Source organism: Molothrus ater, chromosome 8, assembly GCF_012460135.2.
Source record: "Molothrus ater isolate BHLD 08-10-18 breed brown headed cowbird chromosome 8, BPBGC_Mater_1.1, whole genome shotgun sequence".
NCBI lineage: Eukaryota > Metazoa > Chordata > Aves > Passeriformes > Icteridae > Molothrus > Molothrus ater.
Window position 1 is genome coordinate 10,808,034 of NC_050485.2, and position 25,176 is coordinate 10,833,209.

At 37.0% G+C, this 25,176-nt stretch overlaps 1 protein-coding gene across 2 annotated transcripts in view; it reads left to right on the forward strand.

The window, feature by feature from the left end:
• The window catches only part of LRMDA (leucine rich melanocyte differentiation associated), a 609,530-nt gene that overhangs the window by 321,100 nt on the left and 263,254 nt on the right, over positions 1 to 25,176 (forward strand). For both annotated transcript variants that reach the window (XM_054515555.1, XM_054515554.1), the window contains exon 3: positions 22,224 to 22,355. In XM_054515555.1, coding sequence (XP_054371530.1) covers positions 22,224 to 22,355 — 132 coding nt within the window. The remainder of the gene's footprint in view (positions 1 to 22,223; positions 22,356 to 25,176) is intronic.

Consider the following 25,176-nt stretch of genomic DNA (forward strand, 5'->3'; position numbering starts at 1 on the left):
CTGTCTACGGCCAATCTAGAAAAAGAAATCTTTAACTTGACTATTTTCAAGGCCCAAACCTGAATTTTAATTGAGGTGGTTTCAAAGTTCACATTACTTAGTGTGGGGTTTCCTTGGAAGTAAAGGCAATATTTTCCTGGGATGGGATGGAAATCTTTCTAAATGTAGTATAACTGTTGGCTAATTTGGATTTTTGGTGGGGCAAAATAATGCTGCATGAGACAGTATTTTTTGCTACTGTAAAAAAACCTGGTCACTTTCATTTTAACTGAAGGTAAATCTTGGCTGCTGAGACTATGTACAAAAATTGTTGTGTGTATATGTATGGGTTTTTTTTCCAGGTGAAATAATATGATCTCTGTCAACATTAAGAAGTTTTTAAGAACAGCCTTTATTCTCCCAATCCCTTCTTCTAGGTTCTGTCACTGAAGGCACCTGATTCAAGTGTCCCCTTGGATGAACCTCTCGTATCTCACACTAGCCAATTTTGACAGTCTAAGTGCTCAAATTGAGCCATTTTGTTCTCTGTAAAATAAACCCAGGCCCATTATATGTGATTTTTCATTCACACACCCCTCCCCTTCTCTTCATTTTCTTCCTCCTCTCCTTACTACAGCTCTGTGAATGTAGAGTTGCAACATTGTGAGGACCAGTGTTTTCACTCCAGGCATGTCAACTTCAATCTGCTGCGATTTGGTGTGAAATCTGTGCCATGGTGTGGGGCAGAAAGGTCAACCCCCCCATAATTGATGTTGCTTATTCATCTGCTTCCCGTGTATTTTTCTCTCCACACACTGGGCTTTGTTTGGATAAATTGTTTGAAGATTTACTGTAGTTCTTAAAGCCTGAGAAGCGGCTCCTGCTGTAAAACTTCAATGTCCCCGCTAGGCAGGAGGCTCAGCTAGGATGACACATAATGGCATTTAGACAGAAAGATCTTTTTCTCCCAAGACAAAACGTAGAGGACGTCATCTGGCATAACAATTAGGACAATTTTCAGACTAATTTACTATGGAATCGCTTTGTACACTCCCCTTGTACACTGATATTTAATATGCTAATTGCTATTTAAACCTGAAATATTATTTTAAAGAACTCCTGGACTTCAGAAAATCAGTATATTGAATGGAGGGGAAGAACAGGATGAAAAGAAAGGAAAATTTCTAATGAACATGATTTTTACAATTGCACATAAGTACTTTTCAGATTATTAAGGAAAAGCCTCAAAGGTCATAAAGAATCTAAATGTAGTAATTTATTGTATTTTGGGTCACCCACATTTGTTCTGCTTATGTTAGCAAATGGCATCATTTGAGGAAGGAAAAATACAAGTGCCATTTATATACTCAGAGGGGCTTGATGGAGATTTAAAAATGAGTTTTACTAAATTTAATAAAATTCCTTGCATTTTCAGACTTCTAGTAAGCATACAATGTCAATATTTGAGCTCTGAGGTAATAAATACAGGAACAGAAAGCTACAAACTTTAAAGAATGTCTGTGTCCTTGTGGCTGTAGTCCTGAAAAGAGTGCTAATCTACTGCAAGAAATCTTAAAAATAGGAGAAATACTCACTTCTTTAGTAAAGAAGGAAAAAGCTTTATCACCTAGTAATCCTGCCTGCAGATTGAATAAAATAGTTTGAAATCATTGTTTTGATTTCCGTTGACTGAAGGCTAGAGTAGCTTTATTGGTTAAGCTGTTAAATCTGCTGTGGTTTAAACACACTTTTTTTCCTGATGCACCCTTGCTTCGATTGACCTTGAAATGCATTATCTCATCCTTTTTGATTTTTTAGAAGAAAATGTCTGTTGCATCAGATCATTTGAAGCTGTCTTAAAACACTGAATAAGTATGCTTTACTACTATTCTTCTTCAAGGATAATATCAAAGTGTAATGCGTGAGTATTTCTTCTGCAATCTACTGGGTGATATCTGCCCCTCTTGATGATTCACTAAGGAGGCTCTGCCTGGAACTAGTGAGCAGAGTCCATCTGTATGGCGCTGTGAATGCCTTTAGTTATGGAATGTTTATGGTTTAGTTATGGAATACGAATAAACTGTGCATGGAAAAACACCTGGCAGTCTGTTTTCTGAGGTGGTCAATATAGTGTCATCCTAAGGTGTTAGAATTCTGAAAAATCATTTTCTTGATCAAGAATAATGGATTAAAGAAAATCCTTTTAGAACTGAAAGTAATTGACAGTAAAATTCAAATTACCGAAATGGTACAAAATTCCCATTACCTGGGATCTAGAGCAAGTTTATGGTAGTGCATGCAACTAAAATCAAACCTGATGGAATCATACTGGATTCACTCTGAGAATAATTCTATTCTTGGACTGAAAATCTTACTAGCTGCTTTTTCAAGCTCAAATATAGTTACTGCAACATTTATAGATGAATATTGTGCCTTTGCAATATTTTCTTGTTATATGTCTGTCACAAAGAGTTTAAGTGAAAAGAATATGCAAAGATTCTTATTATAGAATTTGTGTGTATCTTAGTACTGGCTGCAGCATTTATTTTATGGATTTGGCATTTCTGTATATTCTTGTTTGTGCTTATTCTTCAAATTAAGAATTCTTGTCCTTAACTGTGAAATCTAAAAAAACATGACATATCATCTGTCATTTTTAAGACCACCACTATGCATAAAAAGTTGAAAATTACCTTCTTTTTAAATTTATTTTAAATAATACACATGCAGTCTTGGATGTAGGTGAATTTGCATTTTGGACAACAGTAAAAATGAAACAAAATCAGTAGGAAAATAATGAAAGATTTCATACTGCTCCACCCAGTTTATTAGACAGTATGATCATTAAAATATTGGTGCTAAGAAACTAGAGAATTGAAATAATAATGACAAATTCCTAATTTATTTTTTCATATGTTCCAATTTGAAATGTGGGTGTGGGAAGTCATATCATATCTGAGATACCTGCAAACAGACTTCAAATGAAATGCTTAGCAGAAACTACACTCCCTTTAGCTTTAATTCAGACTGTTCTCATTCCTTTGAATAGTGAAAAAAAATTTCATTCACCTTGTTCTCCCTACCAAATTTGGAATATAACCTTACAGCTTAAGGCTAGTTTACTCTTCTTTTTTCACTTAGAAGTGTTTGGAAAACCTGAAAATATAATTTCACTTTTCAGGGTAATATGCCTTTCCTGTCAGGTAAGAAAGCAGTATTTGAATTTGTTTAGGATTACTTTTAGTGAAATGGAGTAGATCGATCCCTGTATACTTTTTTGGAGATGAACTGTAGTAGTTCTAAGCAATTTAATGGCCTGGATGTTTTGCAATGGCTCTGTCTGCTTAAAACTTGTAGGTGTTCTGGAGTAGGCTGGATGAATGGAAGAATTAGAAACACAAAGCTGATCTGGGTGATGTTCATTTCTATGCCTTACTGTTGTGTATTTGTACCCACTTTTTCTTTTGAAAATAATGAGTAGGAGGAACATGCAAAGTGTTTTTTTACCATACAGTTAAGATCCACTATCTCTCGAAAAAAAAGATTCTACAGTTTTGTGACATGGGAAATTGAATTCTGGGGGAAGGTTGGTTAGTGATGGAAAGATTAGATTAAATAGCTTTTTAGTGATTTATTTTATTTAAACAAGCTTTGTTCATTGTATGTAAATATATGGGACTTTCAATTTGTCATGTGGTTAGAATGCACAGCAAATACAGAGAATAGCTGTATTGCTAAATTGTGAATTTTAATGCTTTCTATGTAAGAAGTATACTTTATGGCATATTTTTTGTGTAATACTAGTCCAAAGTTTGTCTCCTTTTGTAGTTTATTAAATTCCTATTCATTTTACAGGTGCTGGATGATTCACATTGGGATGGCTTGTTATTTCCCATTTATCTGGGCCTGACTGGTATTGCTGGTAGCAAGATAGATCCAGTCAGTGCATTTCCTTTGGGAGAAGGATTAGTCATATTTGTTTAAATGAAGTGTGAAGTCAGCACTGGTGAAAAGTGCTGGATTGACAACTCTTGAAGATGAGCTCTTGGATCCCTGTGGAACAGGGAACAGAATTGCTTTGTTTTACTGATGTACCTCTGCCCTGACCTCGGACAGTTCACTGCTAATAATTGGGCAAGTGTAGTCTCCAATTGGTTTTGAACCTGTCTTCTGCTCTGAATCTGATGGCAAGCTGCCAGCTGAATTTGCTTGGAAAGAACGTCCTCCCTGGCAGCTGGACCAGGACTACAGAAAATATGTTATCAATCCATTAATCCTCAGTAACAACTTGGGGCAGTTTAGCTTGCTGCAGTTCTACTTCCCGCCTTCCCTCCCAGCTCAATTTTCACTGGATCATATCCCTGAACTGCTTAACCATGGGATTGCATGAGAGTCAGGGTGTAGCTGAAGGGAAGAGAGGTGAGGTCAAACAGTAAAAGCAAAGAATAGGCACATAAGAATGTGGCTGTCTAGGTTCAGACTGGCTTAATTATATTACAGTGTAATATTGCAAATAGGTGGTCTGAAAATTTCTAACATTGAAGTCTTACTATGACCAGAGGACTCCACTCAGAAGTGTCATTCTAAAATGAATTTAAAAAAAAACATATATCCAAAGACATACAGATTCCTACAGAAAAAATATTTCTTTATATTGAATCTCATCCTGAATTATGAAAATGGCTCTTGAATTGTTTTGCATGTGTGATGTGGTTATGTTGACTGTATTGCACTGTCTCTTGTAGTCCCACTATGTTTTCAAAAGGTTGGGTCCATCTTTGTCTGCTGTTGATTTTTTTTTTCCCCTTTTAAAAATCTCACCCTGAATGAATTTTGTAAATATTCAGTCTTGACTTCAGCTTGCGTTGCAGTGTCATCAATTATGACAGACTGCTGCCTCTTCTCTCCACTCTTCATCTTTTCCCTGTCAAAATGCACCCTTTGGCAGAATATTTTTCAAGGGCTAAATGTGAGTCTAAGGGAGTCACTGTCAGGGTATTTTTCATAATTTCAAAAATATTTTTCTCTTTCTCTTGTTTATAATTACCTCTTGGAAACTTCAAATTGAAATGTTTCTTTACAGGTTTTTCAATGCATGCCCAGTCTACTGAGAGAGCAGGGTAGATTTGAAGGTTATTGATGCATTTTTTTACCCTTTGGGGTTGGGGGAGAAGGAGAGAAAAGATGGTATAGTATATATAATATATGACTCCCTCTCCCCCCACCTCAATGAATATTAAAGGTATATTATAAGTACCCCAAACTGGTCCCTTGCATGGGAAGCCTTTCCCTCCCTTTCTCCTACATGTTAAAAGGCCAGCTGCTCATGGTCCTTGCATCCTGTAGCAGATGAATAATGAAACCCTAAGGCAACAGCAACTCTGTGCAGTCTGGAAAGAGGCACAACTGAATACCTAGGGAAGATACTGCCCTTTTTGTCCCTTTTCTCTCCTGTTCTGATAACCATGGGCTAGCTTAGATCCCAAGATATATAAAACCTGTAATGTAGCCAAGCAAATTTTGCTCACCAAAAAACCCCTATTTTTTCATTTTACTTTTTGATCTCCTCAGTAAATATTGAGATGGCTTCATTTGTGCAGTCTCTGAAGCATTAAACATGACACTCGTTTTCATAGTTTTGCTATGATATGTGTGTCAACTTTGCCTACTGTGCTGCCAGCATGTAATTTTATTGTGAGTTTCATTATTATGGATTTCCTTTTCCCTTAAGTTTGGTCTCAAATTTTTGGTTCATGAGATAGTTTTGGCTGTTAATTTTAAAGAAAGAATCTCTGATGAATATGAAAGCAATTTGTACAATTCCTGCAAAAGCAGGAATAAACAAGAAAAGGTCAAATGAAAGAAGAAACATAATAAATTGGGAGCTTATAATTTCAAAGTAAGCCTAATTTGTTTGCACATTGTGGAGATAATGTGCAGCTTTGTCCATGAGAGTGGCTCTGATAAAATGAAAGCTATTTGCCGATAGATTCTACATGTCAGGCACTCCCTTTCCATACAGATCTCTTCTCTGTAGCTGCCTTTTCCCAGCAAAGTGTTTGGGGTTTTTGTGTGTCTGATTTTTAGTAAAATTTCTTTCCTTGTACAGTTCAGATTTTATAAGATGACAGACCCAAAGGCTCTGTAGAAAGTAGGTTGTTAATGTTGATTTTTGCCTTAAAGTCACATGCTACTTTAGTAATAGGTGAGAATATGGCAGATTGCTTCTATCATGTTACATTAATATCATGTTCTCTTTAATGATTAAATGATGGTCTTGGATATGGAAACATACATACATATTCACTTTTTCAATTAGATTCTCTTTTTCTCCATGATCTGGTCCCAGATTCCATTTTTTAAAAAAACCTCAGAATTCATCATTCCAAATTTAATTGAAATCTGACAATTTAACATTTGGTAAGCTTAAAAGCCTCTACCCAATATATGTTATATTGAGTGTAGAAAAAGCTGTGCTGTTTCTAAAGGCTGCTCTGTTAGAAGAGACAGTGTTACTGTGTTTTTGCAGGGCTTACACAGGTGCCCATGTTTAGCTGAGGTTTCCACACAATCTATTGTTCCTGTGTATGCTGAGAACTGAGTATGCTATGCCCCAAACTTGTATTGGTTTTGCAGGGATTGCCTGACATTTTAGAGCAATGGTGGCCATGCCCTAACAAGGCAAAGAGACTAAAGCTATTACTTTAGGTGATTCACAGACTATTGTTTTGGTTTTGCTTTCTTCATTTAGCATTTTGAATCCATAACATTTTTTGAGGTTTGTGTTTGTAAAATCCCTTTTTTTTTTTTTTTTCCAGAGGAATGGCTAATCAAATGGCTATTCCAAACCTTTTCATCACTGAATGGCAAGTCCATGCTCCTGCTTGTAGAGCTGTTGGTTACTGTGCATGCATAGAGGAGGAGTATGGCCTGCTGGTTAAAACAGGGAACTACCAGGATACTGAAAAGTGCAATTCCTGGCCCTGTCATATAATTTCCATATGACCTTGGGCAAGATATGTCAGATAAAACTTACTTCACACGGGCATAATATAGCTGAACTGATGAGATTGTGGTGCTTTTAAATCCTCTTGAGGAAAGTTACACAAAAAGAAATGACTACTATAGTAGGATAGTTGTGAAAATAAAATAGAAGAACTGGCATGATTAGGAGGCAATTTATTGACTTCTCTTTCTGGCTATTTAAAACTTTGCTACCTTAGCTGGGGTTAGAAGAGTGGATGCAGTGTGGGTTTGTTTCTGTCCTTGCTGTGCACGTGCAGCTCCCATTAGTGCCAGCAGGAGCCCTGTGCTCACATCGCGAGAGGAGAATGGACCCCTGTGTGTGTAATGATAAGTTACACAGCATCTTGTGGCTCTGTGTATGATTTCTGATCTATTGTGCCAGAGATACTACAGCATGAGAGAGAGCTGCTGTCATTTTCAATAGGAAGTGAGAACTTTAAGAGCCTGAGAACTGTCCTCCTTTTTGAATAGCACTTTTGCTGCATGAAGTGTAATTTATTTTTATCACAGCAGGCATAAAGCTTCCAGGTTTTCATAAAGAAAAATGATCCATATAGAGCCCATGTCGATTGAAGCATCATTTGAAAACCTGTAAATTCAAAACACAGCTCTTTCTCAATGCAAAGTATTGTTCCTTTTTTTTTTTTCTGCAGCTTTTAATTTTTTTAGTCCTGCCATTTCATTAGTACTTTAGATGTACTATAGAAAAGTGGTTTAATGTCCATAATTATATTTCTAGCCAACAGTTTGCCTGTAGCAGGACACATTACTTAATTATACTAACCAAAACTTCTTCAGACAGGACTTTCTGGGCTTTCAGTATCTTTCAGGGTGGTACTTAATTTTTGAATTTTTTTTTAAAGCAACAAATGTGTATAAATCATTATAATTTGAGAAGAAAGTGGAAAGGAGAGGAAAGGATGGGGTAAGGGGGAAAAGAAAGAAATTGTTTGCATCTTGCCTGATACACAAACACACAAAAAGAAAAGAAAACAAAGGAAGACCAGTTATTAGTCCTACAACTTGTCAGTTTGATTAGTGAGTGGTTGCCTCTCTCTCTTCTGAGAAAATACAACATCTTTAAATGATGTCCATTCTTAAATGTAGAAACCCCCGCATTGTCTGTTAATGCATAATTGGACTGTCTTTTAATACAAGCAGAGGCACTTGTTTCTGAATATAAACCCTGCACCTCAACAGGTCAGGAAGATAGTAAAAACCTGTTGTTTGGCTTTGTCTTGAGGAATAATGGAGTCACTAATCTACTTGATCTCTGGGAGTCAGATAAAGAAGAAAGTGAACGATGCATACATTTCAAAGATGGAAGGCACTTGTAAAAGCAATTTCTTTGGAGGGAAAAAGTAGAGCAAAGGCTGTTGGAAACCTTTTAATTAGTACTAATTACCTCAGCAGAAAACGTTGGAAGCTTGAAAGGATTTGTGTCAGCAAGTGAAAGATCAAAGATTGCGACGCTCGCATTTTAATCTGTTGGCTATAAAAACGAATAAGGGGGTGGTAATGGGGCCCATGAGAATGACAACCCAGGTGGTGGAGGCCTTAATCCCGTCTTTACTGCTAGTGCCTGAGGCCTAGTTCCAATTACATAATAAGATGATTTAATTTTTGCTTTAATTTTAACAAAAATTAAGTTTATTTTAGCCTTCAGTAAGGACAAGACAAGGTTTCCAGACAAAATCCTCTCAATTTATTTCTTTTAATGTTTCAAGTCCAAGCCTTTACTTAGCTTTTTTTTTTTTTTCCCTAAGTGGCTAAAGCTGCTCTGTAGAAGGCAAGGAGGCAGCAAAGATGCTTTGATGTGGTCCCTGCAAACAGGGAGGGGCTGGCCGTGGGTCACTGATGGCCACTGTGGCGGCATTCAGGAATCCAGTAGTGCCCTCTCTCTTTTTTTGCTTATTTGTTTTTTGGTTTGGGTTTGTTTGGGTTTTTTGTTTGCTTGCTTTGTTGGTTTTTTTTTTAACAAACTGCCTAATTGCGTCAGTGAAGAATATTTTATAGGCATGCTTGCTGTGATATTTCACTTCTGTTTTCTTTCAAAACACTCCATGTGCGTTCACATGTGTGAGGTAAATTACTCTTTTTTTTTTTCTTTTTTCCTTTTTTGTGGCTTGAGCAGATTAGGTGCCCCTCAGAAATCTAATTGTCATCAAATGCCACTATGGACAAAAGAGTGAGCATATGGCTGAGGCTGATGGCTGCAATGTAGGCATGAAATGGATAGATTTATGTCCAGGAATTTCCAGCACTTCTACACTGCCAAGCCCAGCCCTTGTGTTGAGGGGGCGGTAGATGCTTCTTGAAATGGCATTGGGTTTATAATTCAGCTCAGGAAGTCAGGTGTTATCTAGACACAGTGAACTGGTAGGAGTTGAGTATATTTTTTTAAGTAATTGGACTTTTACTAAAGGTTATATTACTTATGCTTTGTGGATTCAAGCATGGTAAATTGCAGCCAGTCATGGTTTTGTCTTCACAGGTAATGGGACTAAAAATTTGGAGGTAGGGGCAACACAAATAGTAAGGCCTCTATTCTCAATTAAAACTTTAAATTTATTCATTCAGCAATTAAAGCCTGAAATGAACTTTGAACTACATACTTTATTAAGTTATACACTGTTTTTTAAAATATTTTAATTATGTTAAATTACTTCAGCATCAGGTTTTTATGGTGGATGGCTTTATGCTGATGTGATAGAAAGCAGTGTTCATTTTAAAACATTGTTTTGATGGAAGTCTTTTGGTCCCTTGGTAGGTTTTGTATGTATTGGCATGACAGGAAAGCATGAAGCAACCTTTTCAAAGGTAGGACTTGGATGATCTTGGAGGTCTTTTCCAACATTAGTGTATGCATGATTCCATGAAAACCCAGGTGCTAGAGTTGCAAAGGAAACAACACTCAGTGTTATTTTCCTTTTGCTTGCCTTTGCCTAATCTATGGAGTGTCTGATGCCTCTAACTGTGCTTAAAGGAGGAGGTGGCATTGAATCTCATCCTAGGGCATGGAAAAACACCTGGACTGAGACCTGGGTTTCTTTCCAGATCAGTGTAGGGGAGTAACACAAGCCTCTTTTTTTGGGGAGTGGCTCTTTCCTGTCAGTTTGCTCCATCCTCATGACGGCAGGTGACTGTCCTGGTGAAGCTGCTCAGGAGGACACAAGGTGGTTTTTTGTTTCTCCAGAATGTGTTGGGGCAAAACCCCCCAGTTTAACCAGACAGATTGAATTAACAGATTATATGGAAGTATTTTGAAAATCAAAAAGACATAAGAACATGCTTATCTCTGAATTTGAACTTATATATCAAAATTTTTGCAGGATTACCATAAGGCCCAATAACACAAAAAAGTTGTTTGAACAATTAGTACTGAGCAGTTACCATGCAAAAGTGCTTGACTGAGTGTAGTGTGTGATAACAATTCCCAAAAGCCATTGGGTGTTTCCTTGCTTTCTGCTCTTTGCAAGAATGATTTATGAGTTTACAAGTTCCTTCCCAAACTCTTTAATTGTCCTGACACTTTCCCAGGTGGACTATATCCAAGTTGGTATAAAGCAGTGCTCATTGCAGCTGGACCTTCTAATTCATCTTGAGTTAGGTAAGGGACTTATTGTTCTTTTTGTCTTTATTTAGATTTTTTCTTTTTACCTCTTGAGAAACACTGTACCATGGTAACTGGTACTACATTTCCTTGAAACACCACACATGCCTGAAAGTAAAACAAAGTTCTGTTTAGTAAGACTTAACTGAAAGCTTTTCATTTTATGAATGGAAACAAGGACAAATACAAAACTTGGTCTTTGCATGTACTTAGCAGATCACCTTTCCCCTTGTTGAATCCGTCTTCTCTAGGATTCCTGGCTTGAATTCCAGCAGGTTCCCCTTCAGGTCCAGGTGTCTTGGCAATTGATCTTAGTCCCACAGTCACTTCTGATTTAGTGCTGTCAGAAACCAGAAATTTAGGTGATCATGTTTGGAAACCGTTGGGGATTCTCTGTATTCTGTCAACTGCATGGCTCCTCCTTTCCTTGAACACAACTATTTCTTCTTTCTCCCTGGCAACGTCAAACTGGCCACTTAGATCCCACTCCAGTTGGACTTGTTCTTCTCTGTGGCATTCATACCTTCTTGCTAAGTGTTACACAAGCACACACTTCACAAATGATCTGTGGTATACTGCTGGCTTTCTAGAAACAGATGAAACAGGATATAATGTTAACAGTGATGACAGACCCAGTAACACAGTTACTTTGTTTAAACAAGCCCATAAAGAAAGTGTTTCCCCTCTAACAGCTTTTCTGGTGTTGCAAACTTCCACTTGCATAATGTACAATTCACTGGAGATTGTGCAGGCATAAGCAAAAGAAAAAGCTGTCTCTTGCTTGTGTGTACTTGCACTTTAGAGTAAAGCACATCCAAGTGGAAGATTTGCTGTCTAGCACAAGGTAGTCTCCTTGAAAGGATACTAGTTCTTCTAAATTGGCTCAGTCATGCATAGACCTTGTATGCTTTTACCCTAAGTTTTATCGGTCTAATAATCTGTTTGCTGGCTTTTGGGACTAAAATGTCTGTTATAGTAAGGAAATCTGTTACAAACAGGTGTTTGAGTGCAGAAGAAACATGGAATAGTAAAGGTGAAAATTTGCCTTGGACTTAGACCTTGTTAAAAGATTTTCAAACTGAACACCAAAAGTTAAATTTTGTAAATTGTTACTCAAGTACCTGAAGTTACATTTTTAGGGCACTAAGGCCTTGTGCATTAAACATACTGATGAGCAAAGTGTTTAGGAAGAGGATATTAAATGCTGCACTGTGATTAATATAAATATTGAAGAATAACCTAGGTCCTTGCTTCAGAAACATAAATGTGTAAATTATTCTCAAACAAAATTTTAAAATATATAACAAATGAGAAGCATGTGTGAACAATTTTGTTGGTGTAATTTAGAATACTCTCATTTCAATCATCAGAAGATATGTGATTTTTGGAAGCTCACCAAGAGAGATTCAGTAACTCATATTTGTTTGAGAAAGGGTGTGGTTTAAGTAGGTCTTATTAAAAAGAAAACCCCCAAAACATTAATGCAATTAATCTCATTTCAGTGCTTTAATAAATTTATTTAAATATGCATTCAAGTATTTCAGAGAAATAAGACTGTGTGTTTAGAAAGAGATGAATGCAGTGACTATTAAGTTTTAATTGTCTTTAATCTCCTGCTACTATGGCAATAAAAATTAAAACTTTTAAGAGGAATATTCCATATAATGCATTATTTGGTAGGAATATTCTTAGCAGAACCGTGTAAGCAGCACATTTTCTGCTTTTCCATGATTTGAGTATTTAAGTTATAAATACTTCCAGTATCTTCTAGTAATCTTTGTGTTTTTCTTAATTGCATTTAACACCATTGAGAAATCTTTCTTTATTTTACTGAATGTGGAAATATCTTTTAGTTGTCCTCTCCTTCTTCAGATTAAAAATCTGAAATGAATCTACTCTATCTTATTTTGCTGTACTGTTCTGACGTATTCTGATGAGCCTGGATTAGCTGATGTGGCCTTTGGGGAGAGACACATCAAATGTAGGCAGACAACTCCTGTGTCTGGTAACAAAGACTGAGGAGGTCAAAACTATCCCAACAGGCCTGAGCAGGTCAGTCAAAGGCAAATGCTGGAAATAAGATTTGGTGGGGAGGGGAGTAAGGGGCCTGGGTCAAGTCCTGTTCAAAAAGTCAGCTTTGTCAAAAGCTTCAGTCACATTCTTACCTACAGGCAACCTCTGCTGATCCCAACTCATTAATCGAACTGGAGAGCCGTCTTGACCCTGGCTCCTTCCCTTTGAAGTGTGGTGTCCTCTGCAGCATGAGGAAATAATTTGCTGCCTGATTCAATGAGCCATCAGTAGAGCCAGCAGACCTAATGACATGTGAGAATATTAACCTCCTACCACGAAGAGCTGTGAATCTTGAGAGGCAGTCTATAATTCACCCAGCACTCCTGAGCCTTCCCTTTCTGTCTTATTCTTGCACTCACTTTCTCACTGACGGGGAGAGAGAGGAGAGATCCTCTTGTCATAAAACTTTATTTCCTTCAGTAGTGTGAGCCTTCTGAGCTGCTTGATAAAGAGTTACTTTCCTTTTGCAGTTGGATAAAATTTATACTGAAATTACAGATGTCTGTCTTGCATACAATAATTTCTGTTAAAATTATGACACAGGCTGTATTCTGACATCAAGAGGGTGTAATCTCAATACCTACTCAAGCAGACTATTTTGTTTCCCTATTTATTTTTCATCATCAGAGGAAAAAAGCAAATGCAGGAGAACAAACATGCATAACAGTGCTGTTATTCTGTACAATAGGTGTTTTAGCTTTCCTCAATCAAGAGAATCTTTCTGCAATCCTCTTATTTTTTTTATTTTTTTCTACCTATAGGATGAAACAGTTCTGCTTGACATAGTACTGTGTGTTATATGCACACACAAGGGCGTGTTCCACTCTTTGATTCTTAAGAAAGAAATAGATTGTTGGTATAATCCCACTGCTTTAAAAGTCAGAGCTGGTTTTTCTCTTATTGACTCCTTTAGCATTTCCATAGATTCAGGACTTAATGTCTGGTAAACTTCAGCAAGAGAGACATTGTTATTCATGTGACTAAATAAGAAGAAAAGAAAAGCAATAATGGCACTGTGTCTATTTACTACTCAGCATGAAAGTGGTGGTGATTACCAGACTGTTATATACCCATATAGAGTAAAATATTCTCAGAGTTTTGTTTTGTTTTTAATGTCTTTTCGTAGTGCTGATGGGCTGAATTTAGAGGTCAGAATTTAGAGGTTATGGGTACAGATGGGGAACAGTATCCAACACAGCAAATCCTAGACCAAAATGGCTATTGCTGGCAACAGTCTTGTCTGTGCTGGATAGGTTTTGGTAACTGTTTTTGCTGTAACTGTACTGTCAAATTTCTCATCTTCAGTGGAAACATGGTTTGCAAAAGCAAATGGAGTTATAGCAAGTGTGAGCACTTATAATGGTGAAAGATGTTTCTCTACTGGCAGTGAAAGTTAAGTGATGTAGTTGTGTGGCCAAAATCTTTCTGTAGGAAATGGGGCCTGAATTCTGTCTTGTTATCATTATAGAGTTATTCTGCTCCTGAGGAGTTTTTGGTAAAAACTGTAGGTGTGTGGTGTGGATCTGGGTACAGACTAAGATACCATGCACAGGGGATAAAGGAGGGAATAGAGACAAAGCAGGGTAGGTAGCAGAAGGAAATAATAAATAAATGGCAGTCATATGATGATTAAGAGGTACTACAGTGTCTGTGGTACGCACCTATGTAGATCTCTGTCTTTAAGTTGTTCTAAAGACATTTTTTAACATCGAGGGATTCAGTATTATGTCCATTAACAATTCTCTGTTATCATGCTTGAGCAGTCTATTAGTCGTCCTCACCTCTTATAGCTGGTCACAAAGGCCAGTCCCTTTGCCTCTCTCTGCTTCATCTTTTTTATTAAGTTTATTAAAACTAGTCAGATTATACATTCTTATGGCACAGGCTGTGCTTGGTCCATTCATTATGGTTTCTTATCTTGGCAGGCAATCTGAATTGAACGGCAGCTAGTCCATTATGCACATATGAAGCCCATCACTCCTCCAGCAATGGCCAATTCATCAAACATTTATCTTTTGCCCTCTGAGCAGTGCGTCAATTTGCTTGTCAATCCTCAGCCTTGGTTGTTGTGGAAGATGGGAGAAAAATTACTTTTCTTTTCCCCCTTCCCACTGAACTCTGGTAGTCAAAATGGGCTTTACTCTACTCACTCTACTCCCCCGCTCTCTGTGGAAAAAGGGGAGTTAAGTTACTATCTGAATTGCAGAGTGACAGATTGATCCAAGATACACTAAAGCTTTCATTATGGCACTGCCTTTGCACTTGAATTTGCTCATATTTCCATTATAATACTGGTTTTTAGGGGGTTTATAAATAGGTTCTCCACTTGGCACATGGAGCTGAGAGGAGCTTTTAAGAATAAACACATTACAGGGTTTTAGCTCTTTGTGGGGTTTTTTGTTTGTTTGATTTTTTTTAAACAGATTGTTTGTTTTTTAAACATTTTGTAAACCATGGCTATTCTTTTGCTGTTTTTAATCACTAATACTTCATTGAATTCTTTCAAGTTCATGGAACGGCAGTATTGCCTTTCTTTTTTAAATGCCATTTGTTTTATTAGAATTTTTTTAGTGCCATTTGCTTTATTGGGATTGATTTCCATGTTAAGAATGGGGAAAAAGACAAAGCAAGAATCTTTCATTCAAGTTTTTTCTCTTAACTCATTGCTATTCTTCATCAAACAGTTGTAATAATTTTTAGCAGAAGGATGTTTAAGTCTGTACTTAGGAATTTTAGGGAAGTGATGCATAAATGAACTATTAGTGGTGTTTTTTTCCAGAATACCCATTGATAAGCAATGAATATATATTTCTCTCTGCTTGGTATTTTTTTGCACTGTTTTGCAAACTGTATTTTCTTATATGATACTTGTTTGATGACTAGGTGACTAAGAACTCCTTTTCCAATCCATTTTGTATTATTATGAAATATTTTATATAGCTTATGTGAAAACTGCCTTCTCACAGGCTACATAGTATACTGATTGTCATTTTATTTAAATTTAAACAAAATTGTAACAGTAGTATAATATAAAATCTTGGCATGTTTAATCCCAAAGATGCAATATAAAAACTTAAGCAAAAAACAGCCTAACATGAAGGATAAAGTTTGAGCTGTATTAATGGGATAGTCTCTTGAGTTTGTGCATTAAATACACATAGTGAAATCTGAAACTTTAAGAGATTCACTGGAAAAGAAATTGAACCCCACCACAGTCAGTTTGGTTGCTAATTTATCTCTTGGCTTGGTTGATTTGGTTGTTTGTTTTATTGATGGTTTTTTGTGTTTTGGTGGTTGTTGCTGTTTGTGGTTTGGTTTTTTTTAATTTTAGTAGAGTCTTGGTGTGAGAAAATGGTGGTTGAACAACTGAATGGTTGACTGTAATATGTTTTTTGAGCCCTTGAAAGCTGTAATTAGGATTTGTAGTTTATTTCACCAGGTAAATAAGGACTCCTACAGGACATGGCTCTTACATTTTTTTTTACCTTAATGTTGCAGTTTCTTTTAATTTCATTGCAAGATTTCTGACAAATAGGCTCTGTTCATCCTTCCCAAACAGATGTGCTTCATTGAGCCTCACCTGAAGGTCTGATTCACCTTCTGGGAGTGCCCATCTTTTCTTGCTGCCTGTAAGGAGTTGTAAGTAACTGGGCTTCTACAGACGGATAAGATGCATCTGCATTATTGCTTTTCAGACAATGCCATCATTTGAGTAACTGCTACTTATTAGCAAAATCCCTCTCTCAAGAAATATCTGCATTTCTCTTTTGTAATTGGTAGGAATGTTGGTGAAATATTGTAAACGTAACATCTAGAATTCAGGAGACCTCATCTCTTTTTGTCTGTCTGTTTATTGACTCTACTTTTGTTTGGGTTTTCTTCGAGGTGGGTGGTGGCTTCTGAGGGTTTAGAAGTTTGGGCTTCCTTTTTTAGACAATAGAATTTGCTGTGTAAGACTTAGAACAAGACTAAAAAAGAACAGATGAATGGTCTGAGTTTTTTCTGAATCACCAACAATTCAATGTGCTTACATCACTCTGGTTTAAGATTGTTGTGAAAGATGTTTTCATCCCAGGCTTCATTGGTAATAGAGTGTCTCACATAGTTTTGTATGCTTCAGGGTATGAGAAAAGGGGAAAATTGAGGGAATGCTATTTATTTTCTTTATGTCTGGAAGAAGTCAAGAACAACCATTATTTGAAAAGATACTTATTGCATGTCCAATTCATAAGAGAAATTTAATCTTTTCTTTTGGAGATCTCTTTTTCACAGGTATTTAATTATGGTGCCTGTTAATATCTTTTAATTTCTCTTTTGCTGATCATATTCACAGCTGTGCCTCAAGTTTTACCCTAATAGTTTCTTGCAGATATTTTCCGTCTACCAACAGAAAGATGGAAGTGATACAAAATATTACCTCTAGATAGTCTGCAAAATACTAACATTTCTTCTGATATTAGACAAAACAAAGCATTTCTTGCTTTACAAATTTTGGATCCTGGAGGCTCTTTGCTGTCACTTGGGTGCTTTGTTGTGTGTGTGTGTGTTCTGTCTTGGTCCAGAAGTCATGTCAGAGCTGTCCATTAAATACTTCATTCTGTTTTCTTTTTGGTTCTATTATCATGCAGGAAACTGTAAAATCACTAAGTAAATTGGCAAAAAAAAAAAATTTATTCTTGACTACTGTAGAGACCATTTTTGGATGCTTTACTTCTATTTTCTCCACCTGATTTATTTTTCTTCTCTCCATATGTATCTATCTATATATATATAGATATAAATATCTCCCCATTTTTTTATTGTGCTTTGTTTTCTTTTGGTGAGGTTAAGTCAAAGGACTCTAGAAGTCAAGAGTTCTGGGTGTTATTTCTTGTCTCTGGGAAAATTGCTGGAGGTCACCTTCTGTTAGTCACTTAACCTCTCTCTGCTTTACTACAAAATGGAATTTTAAGCTCAGCAGGTTTTTGAAAAGTAATTCATTAATGTTTTGCAAAAAAATGCTTTGTAGTCCTTGGCTGGCAGGTGCTGGAGAAATAGAAATTGCATTTCTATTTAAATACTGAAATTATCTAGTACTAGGGTTCTCATGTTGATTCTGCTCTCCTGTAATCTGTTAAAACATTAAAGATAAGGAAAAGGTATTTTAAAAAGCTCTTGTTTTGTAACAGCTCCATCTTTAACTTCTGCTAATGGCTATCTCCTGTCAACAAAGTGCAAATCAATTTCAAGGCTAAACCCAAACTCTCTCATTTGCATATTGTTAACTGCTCTCTCTTTTCCTGTTAAACAGGAGGAAAAAGTCAATTAGGTATGAGGCAGCTGTCTTATTAATGAAGGGGTGGGATAAAATGTGAGCAACTCTTCTTTTGTAGCATATGCTTCTGAGCAGCTTGTTTTTCTGAACAAGGACAACTGCAGAGTACCAAGTTTTGTCTATTGCTTGTAAGTCTTCTGCTTTATTTCATTTATGAAATCTCATGTTTTCATTGTCAAATATTACCAAAATGAAGAGTTGCTCTTTACTTTCATTGTAACCAAATCCCTGTCAGGCCAGAGGGATCACATGAAATAGTGTAGTTGACAATTACCATGCATACACATACATAAAAAAAAAAATAAAATCTCTGTCATGACATTCCTTTATGATTAAAACTTAGTTATAAACCATGAATGAATTATGGAAAAGAAAGCTGGAAGAAATCATACTGATTAGCCAAAGGACTTGGATAAAATGACATTTCTGAGACCTTTATATTCTAAAGGATTATTTACTGTCTACTTACAGAGCATCTTAAGTCGTTTTGCAGAGGGAGTCAGTTTCCTGTTTAGCGCAGTATTTTTGTAAGCTAATGAGGGCAAAGCATGAGCCATAGGCAATGATGCTGTGATATTAACTGTGACAGGGAGCTTGATCATAATTATCTTAACGAGGATAGGGTTAATTACAGTGGAAACTTAAAGTTTTTTCTGTTTGAATGAGGCGGCACTGAATACGTTGTGATGTTTTGTCGGTTTGATGTGACTTTGAAAATTGCGGTGGAAATCTCTTGGCAACACTTGCTCTCCTCTGGGAGCAGAGTGTGAGCCCTGCAATGAGGTAACTGAGATGGTACCTGCGGGTGAGATAATGGGCAGCTTTCATGACATTAGAGCAGGGACAAGGAACATGCAATCCACCTTAGTGATGTTTATTAGCCTTTTGAAAGTAAGGGAAACAGCTACTTGCCACCAGCCCTTCAGTGCTGGTTGCATTGTTGTGGTGAGATTGTGTGTTTGTTTTAGTATACTAACGTGGGGAGACATTTTTTTTATGCTGTGAACTATGAGAAAACAGTACAGATTTACCTTTAGATGGTTCTCTTTCTTAGGGGATTTCCCTCTTTTTATACTCGTCTCTTAGGTTGCTTGTTCCCTTCTTCCTCTGTTGTGTATATATGGGCATTCCTCTCCTCTTTTGTAATGGGCTCATAAGGAAATTCTTGGAGTACATTAATATTACTTGCTCAACCTCATTAAAAATACAAATGACAGTATTTTGTACTGATTTCTGTCTCAGATTCTCAAAAATACTTTCTCCATACGAATTTACAATTAGAATCCTTTCTTATCCCCCATCTGCAGATGAAAAATTGAGGCTCATGGAAATTATGGGACTTACTGAACTTTCTACCATAAAACCAGTTGTGTGGATTGTACTTAAAACTTTTACACTTTGGAGTACAACTGCTGGGAAGTATTTCCTAATATTTAATGATGGTCGAGATTGTTGCATAGAATTCAGTAGGTAGTAACACTGGCAAACACATTTTTGCCTTTTTTATTTCTTTGCCACATCTTACCATTTTTGTTTTGGTGCTTTTTTTTTCTTAAACAGAAGTTTAAGGTGAAAAAAAATTCCATGAATAGCAAAACAACATATAGCTGTAAATTTATATTAATGGCTACACCCTCTCTCTGTACTGTGGCAACCCCTCCCATCTCCCTGGACGCTGAATTTAGGTGATTAAATCACCAAGTGCACACTGCTCTGATGACATGAAAACAGCAATTATAAGCAACCCCCTGTGTAACATGGCTCCTTTTTAACTGAGCAGCTAATAACATTACATGGCAAAAATTATCAAAACCAGACAGGTGTAAGGAGATTTGCGCACAATTTTCTCTGCTTATCTATGAAACTAGTACCCTTGTGTTCAGCCCAGGGTTGTGAAAGAAAGGCTGTTTCAATAGGCAACTCCCTCTAGTGTTTCAAGGCCTTTTGTCCCACTTCATGGCTTGTCATTTTGTTTTATGCCTCCCCTGCAGCAGTTTTGGATGTGCGCTTTCTTCTCCTTGCCAGTTGCCAACCATTTGCTGATTCTCATGATAAGAGTATTATATTTGCATAACATAACTCAAGAACAATGTGTATTTTGATGCTGACACTGACCAGAGCCCAAGCAGTGTTTTTTCACAAAGGACCTATTAACATCCCATAAGGCTCTGTGGTGCTGACAAGGAGGTGGCCTTCTCTGAACTCTTTTGGCAAGTCAAAGTCATACATTGAAATGTGAGGTTTGGAAATAATCCACTATTTATATAATAAAGAGTATTTAAGGGGAATTTGCTAAACTAGGTTTGTCAAACTGAAATGAAAACTCATAACAGCTTGATAAACTCACTGCTACTTCCTCCGAGTTTCTTTGCCTTTTAAAGGTACTTGGTGGAAAGCACTGTCTAAGATGTTTGCTGCTTTCTCCTCAAATCTTGACTTTGGCAAAACCAAGTCTGTTGTGACCTTCTGGTGAAACAGCTAGCTCAGTGCAGCATGCTAGCACAGCTTTTATTGGTGAACAGTTGATGTAGGCTGAATTAAGGTTTTTTCCCAAAACTGTTGGTTAAAGGCACATGAAAAACATGTGATTGTTACTGTGGTGATTATTTCAGTAAAATGTAATATAGAGGCCTTTACTTTCTCAGCTTCAGAAATTCTAGTATCGATGCACTGTAACAATATAGAAATGCCATAGGGTATAGGTGGCAAATTTTTTCAGGTCCAGCTGCTGAGCATCAAAATGGCGTGATAGTTTCCCCTCCCTTTCAAGTCAAGAGACTTTGGAATCCTTGGACTGAAATACACTGTTGCAGTGTTGCAAAAATGTTACTTGAATATTTGTAGTTCAGCGTGCAGTACCCAGTGTAAAGGTCACACACTTGGTTTCTTTGGTTGCTTGAGCTGTCTTAGTGTGATCTATAAGTGGTCTGTAGGTTCTGGCTACAAAAGCACTATCTTGTTTTCATTGCACAGATGAATGTTAAATTGCCTTTTCTAATAATGTGTTTTCCTCCAGTAATTGTATCTGTGGAACTTTCTAACAGGGACCTTGGCTGTACTTCGATCTTTGCCAAAAGCTGGGGGAGGGTGTGGAAATCCCCTCAGTATAAATGTCATTGGAAGCTGAATAAATAGTATAACCTGCATCTCCCTTATTCATCACATTCTATAAAACAGCCAGGAGATACAGTGATGATCTTCCCACTGGTAGGCATAGTAGATCAGCTGTCAAGTCATGCAGTCTCAGCATATCTTTAGGTGTCTGGTAGGTGAATGAGCTGTGAATGCGTGCCTGTGCCTATGCTTTGTATATCGTGTGTCTTAGTTGATTAATATGTAGGGAGTTTTTTACTGTTGGAATGAGCAAGCATTAAGAATCAGGCTTGGAATAGATGCCTTAACAAGGTAATGAAATGTTCTTTTTTAGTTTTTGGGGTTTTTTTTGGTACTTTGCTGTGAGAGGGATGAATGCTTCCAGAACCTTGTTTATTTACATGTAATCATCTTCACTACCATGTTGTCAAATGCTCCTTTTTAAAGCTGCTCTCTGCAGTGTGACCTGTGCCTTTGACAGTGGGACAGTAAGTTCCAAGAAGGAAGAAGGCAAATGCCTTTTCTGTCAGGAGTAATTCTGCATTTTATTTTGTAGAGAACATTTTATTTTGTTTGCATGAACTCAAGAAGCTAATTAAGAGGTTAATAAAAACGGGGGAAAAATTCTTTCTACAGTTCCTAAAATTGCATGTAAGGTAACTACTAAGAAATGATACTTGAAGTTGTATTTATTATTGTTAGCAGGGTATGATATTTCTTGGCAGAAATGATGGATGACAACTTAAATTTGTGTCCAGGGAATGAAGGTGAACTGTGACAGAGTTATTTATCTTGGGAATGGAGGTTAGGGTCAGGCGAGGCTGGGTGCCTGAAGGCACAAGACATTGACAAATTCATCCTGCAGGCCCCATATCTGAAGCCTTTTGTTTTGGATCCTGGCTACTCACTAAGTGACCCGCATCCTTCATCCTGCCAGCATGTGAAGGATGTGTTGCAGTGCCAGCACTCCCCTTGCCACTAATGCTTGTCATTCACTCTTCTGACAGGCCCAAACCAAAACTATTCCCACTCCTGAAAGGGAAGGTTAAAATATTTATTTCAGCTCATAATGGCCTCCCTGATTTAGTGGAGTATCATTTTTCCTGTTGCCTTTGTCGTTTGCAGGTCACTAGAAGGACTGAAAACATTCAGTTACTTGGAAGAACTGATCTTGGACAACAATCTACTTGGAAATGACCTTCTGTTACCCAGGTTACCCCACCTCCATACCTTAACGCTCAACAAGAACCAAATATCCTTTCAAAGAAATACCTGCAAAATGTCAAATGAGTTTTATGTGTCAGCCAAATTAAAGTATGTGAAATATAGTTCATGCGCCGACAAAGCATTCTCTCGTTTGGCACCTGGAATACTTCATAGTAATTTATTACAGGTCATTCATAAATGAAATGCACCATTATATCTTCCTGTTGCTCCATTTTAGTGAGAGATCTAAGTTATGGCTCTCAAGAAATCTTTCTAATAGATAAAATAGAGAAAGAAAATAATCTCAGTGTGCAGCAGTCAGTTCCTGTGTTTGCTTGGGGTTCTGTTGCAGGCTGACCTCTAGTGGAATAGAGCGTGCAGTGAAACGCTCTCAGGTTTTAATACTTTAAATAGCTCTTAAAGCATTAAAGTAAAGTAAGATAAAATTAATTGAACCCACATAATAATTTTAATGATTTTCTCTATTTTCATGAAACTGGTAATATGCACAATTGGCTAGCTGCTGTGCAACTGCAGCTGTAAAAGCATGTCCCTCTCTTGATATTCCAGTTCTGTATAAATTCACGCAAAATGCTTTCCAAATCAAGGTCCTAATACAGTAAAGTCTTTTGATGTATGGCTAAGTCCAGTTGTAACCAATCAGTCACTTCTCCATATGCCTAAAGTTAGTGCCTATTTCTGTTTATTAAGAATAAATATGTCAACATTTGTCTTAATACTCTGCTGGATCAGAGCCCCTCATCTGTAGGCTTACGGATAATGGTCTGTAAAAACGAATTATCTGCAAAGTCTATGCACGTAGTCTCGATTATCCCATAATTTTCTCAGACTTTGACCCATCTGGAGATTTGAAGATGTGTAATGTATGATTTTGCAAAAGTGAAGGGTGATCACACTGTGGCCAGAAGGCCAAGGGAGGCCTGCAGAGTCTTAGAGCACAGCCTGCTAAAGCCCTGGCCTTGTAATTGCAGTGTGAGGACAAGACTGCTCAACTGCAGGCTTTTATTACAGACAATGTAAACTGAGAACAATTTACCTCCTACTAAAGCAAAATCCTCCTACTGAGGGGAATAAAAATAACTGCAGATTCTACCATTTCTGCTCTTATTTTTGACTCTATAAATAAATAAAAATCAGCAGAGTAACTTTCTTTCTTGGAGCCGTGGAAATTTGCCAAGAGTGTTTCTTGAACAGTAACAATCATTACTGTACTAGGTATTTGGCTAGATTGATGGTTAATACAGGGTATTATGGGTTGGATTTGAGTAACTGGTTTTATTGTTTTGTCGTTTGCTGCAATGGTAAAATCTGAACTCATGAAGAATGTACAAGAACATTTTTGTTGTGGTGATGCCACTTGCAAACCATGAAGTGTGCATGTAGCCACAAGACCAAAAAGCACGTAAGTATATTTGTCCTATGGGCAGCAGTCCTGGAGGAGTTTAACACTTCCCAAAAAGAGCACAGAGGTACTGAATACTAACTCAGTGAACAAAATCAGAGGGGAAAAAAATTAACCTGTCAGTAGTAATCTTTAAAGAGTTTCTGCTGGTCCCACAGACAGACTAGAATGGTATTGTCAAGTGAGTAAGCTCTCAAAGTCAGTGATAACATGATAAGAAGGATTTGATGTGTCCTGGGATTTTTTTTTTTTAATCTAAAATCTATGAAGTTAGAGCTTTGAGAGTATTGAGGTACCCAGGTTGTAGAAATAATATATGCATTTTGTAGTGTGCTACAAATAACTTAATAGAGGAGTTGCAGAAATAGTTGTGCAACACCTATTGTATACAAACTGCCCAGAGAAGAAAAATTAACTGTTGTCCATCATTAACATCCTGAGTCCTGGGGAGCAGTGATCTCTTGTAGGGAGGATACATCAGTCTGCAGAAGCACAGGGACCTTCCAGATTCCTCTCCTCCATGTTAATGCTATGTTTGAAAAAGGTCTTATTTGAACTTGAATCACTTTTAATGAATTATTTCTCTATGGAATTCTTCAAAAAATGTTAAGAAAAAAATGTACATTTAATAGGATAATGAAATACATTACAGAGCAAAGAATACTGATCTGAAATAAAACTTCAGTGGGTGGAATATTGCCATGTATACATAAATATATATAGAGAGAGAGTGAGAGTGAGGTGAAAATAAACAAAAAGCCAAACTGACCCCTTTGAAAATTGGATTAGCATGTAAACTTTAGAACACATATGAGAGCTTTCCTGAGTATCTCTTAATATAACTGTACTCTTCTCCCCTTTTATTCTGGCTTCATTTTGATCCATATCCTGTTTTGATAGTTCTGATAAGAGCTTTCTACTCCTTTTGCATGGTTCACTTATTGTGTGGCATTGCATCTGTAAATAACATTTGGGCCCTCCTAACATAATGTCTGGATACTGTACAAATGTGAAAGCTTATCTCTAAATCAGGCAAAGACTAAGAACAATCACCTGGTATTTTTTTCTTCTGGTTGCCTATTTCAGTTACAGTCAGGCCACTACCAATTTTTCTGCTAGAAGTGGAAGAAGCAAATTAAAATATTACAATCAAAAAATGTTATTGCTCAAATTTTCTGTAATGTATGATCTGTTTAAAATCTTTTAAAATGCAGTCTGTATAATGGAAATACCTAAAGGAGAGTTGGCAACACTGTGCAGTGTTGGATTATGTATCTAACATGCTTTATTTCGTGTATATATATGGTTATTTTTTTAAAAGTCTGATTTACTTTGGGAAACATATCTTAGTTTCTTTCTCACACATAGTGGACAGCAGAAATCAGTGCAGATCGGGATGGATGGGGGTAGATGGGAAGCTGCTTTTGGAGGAGGACTTATGACTGCAGT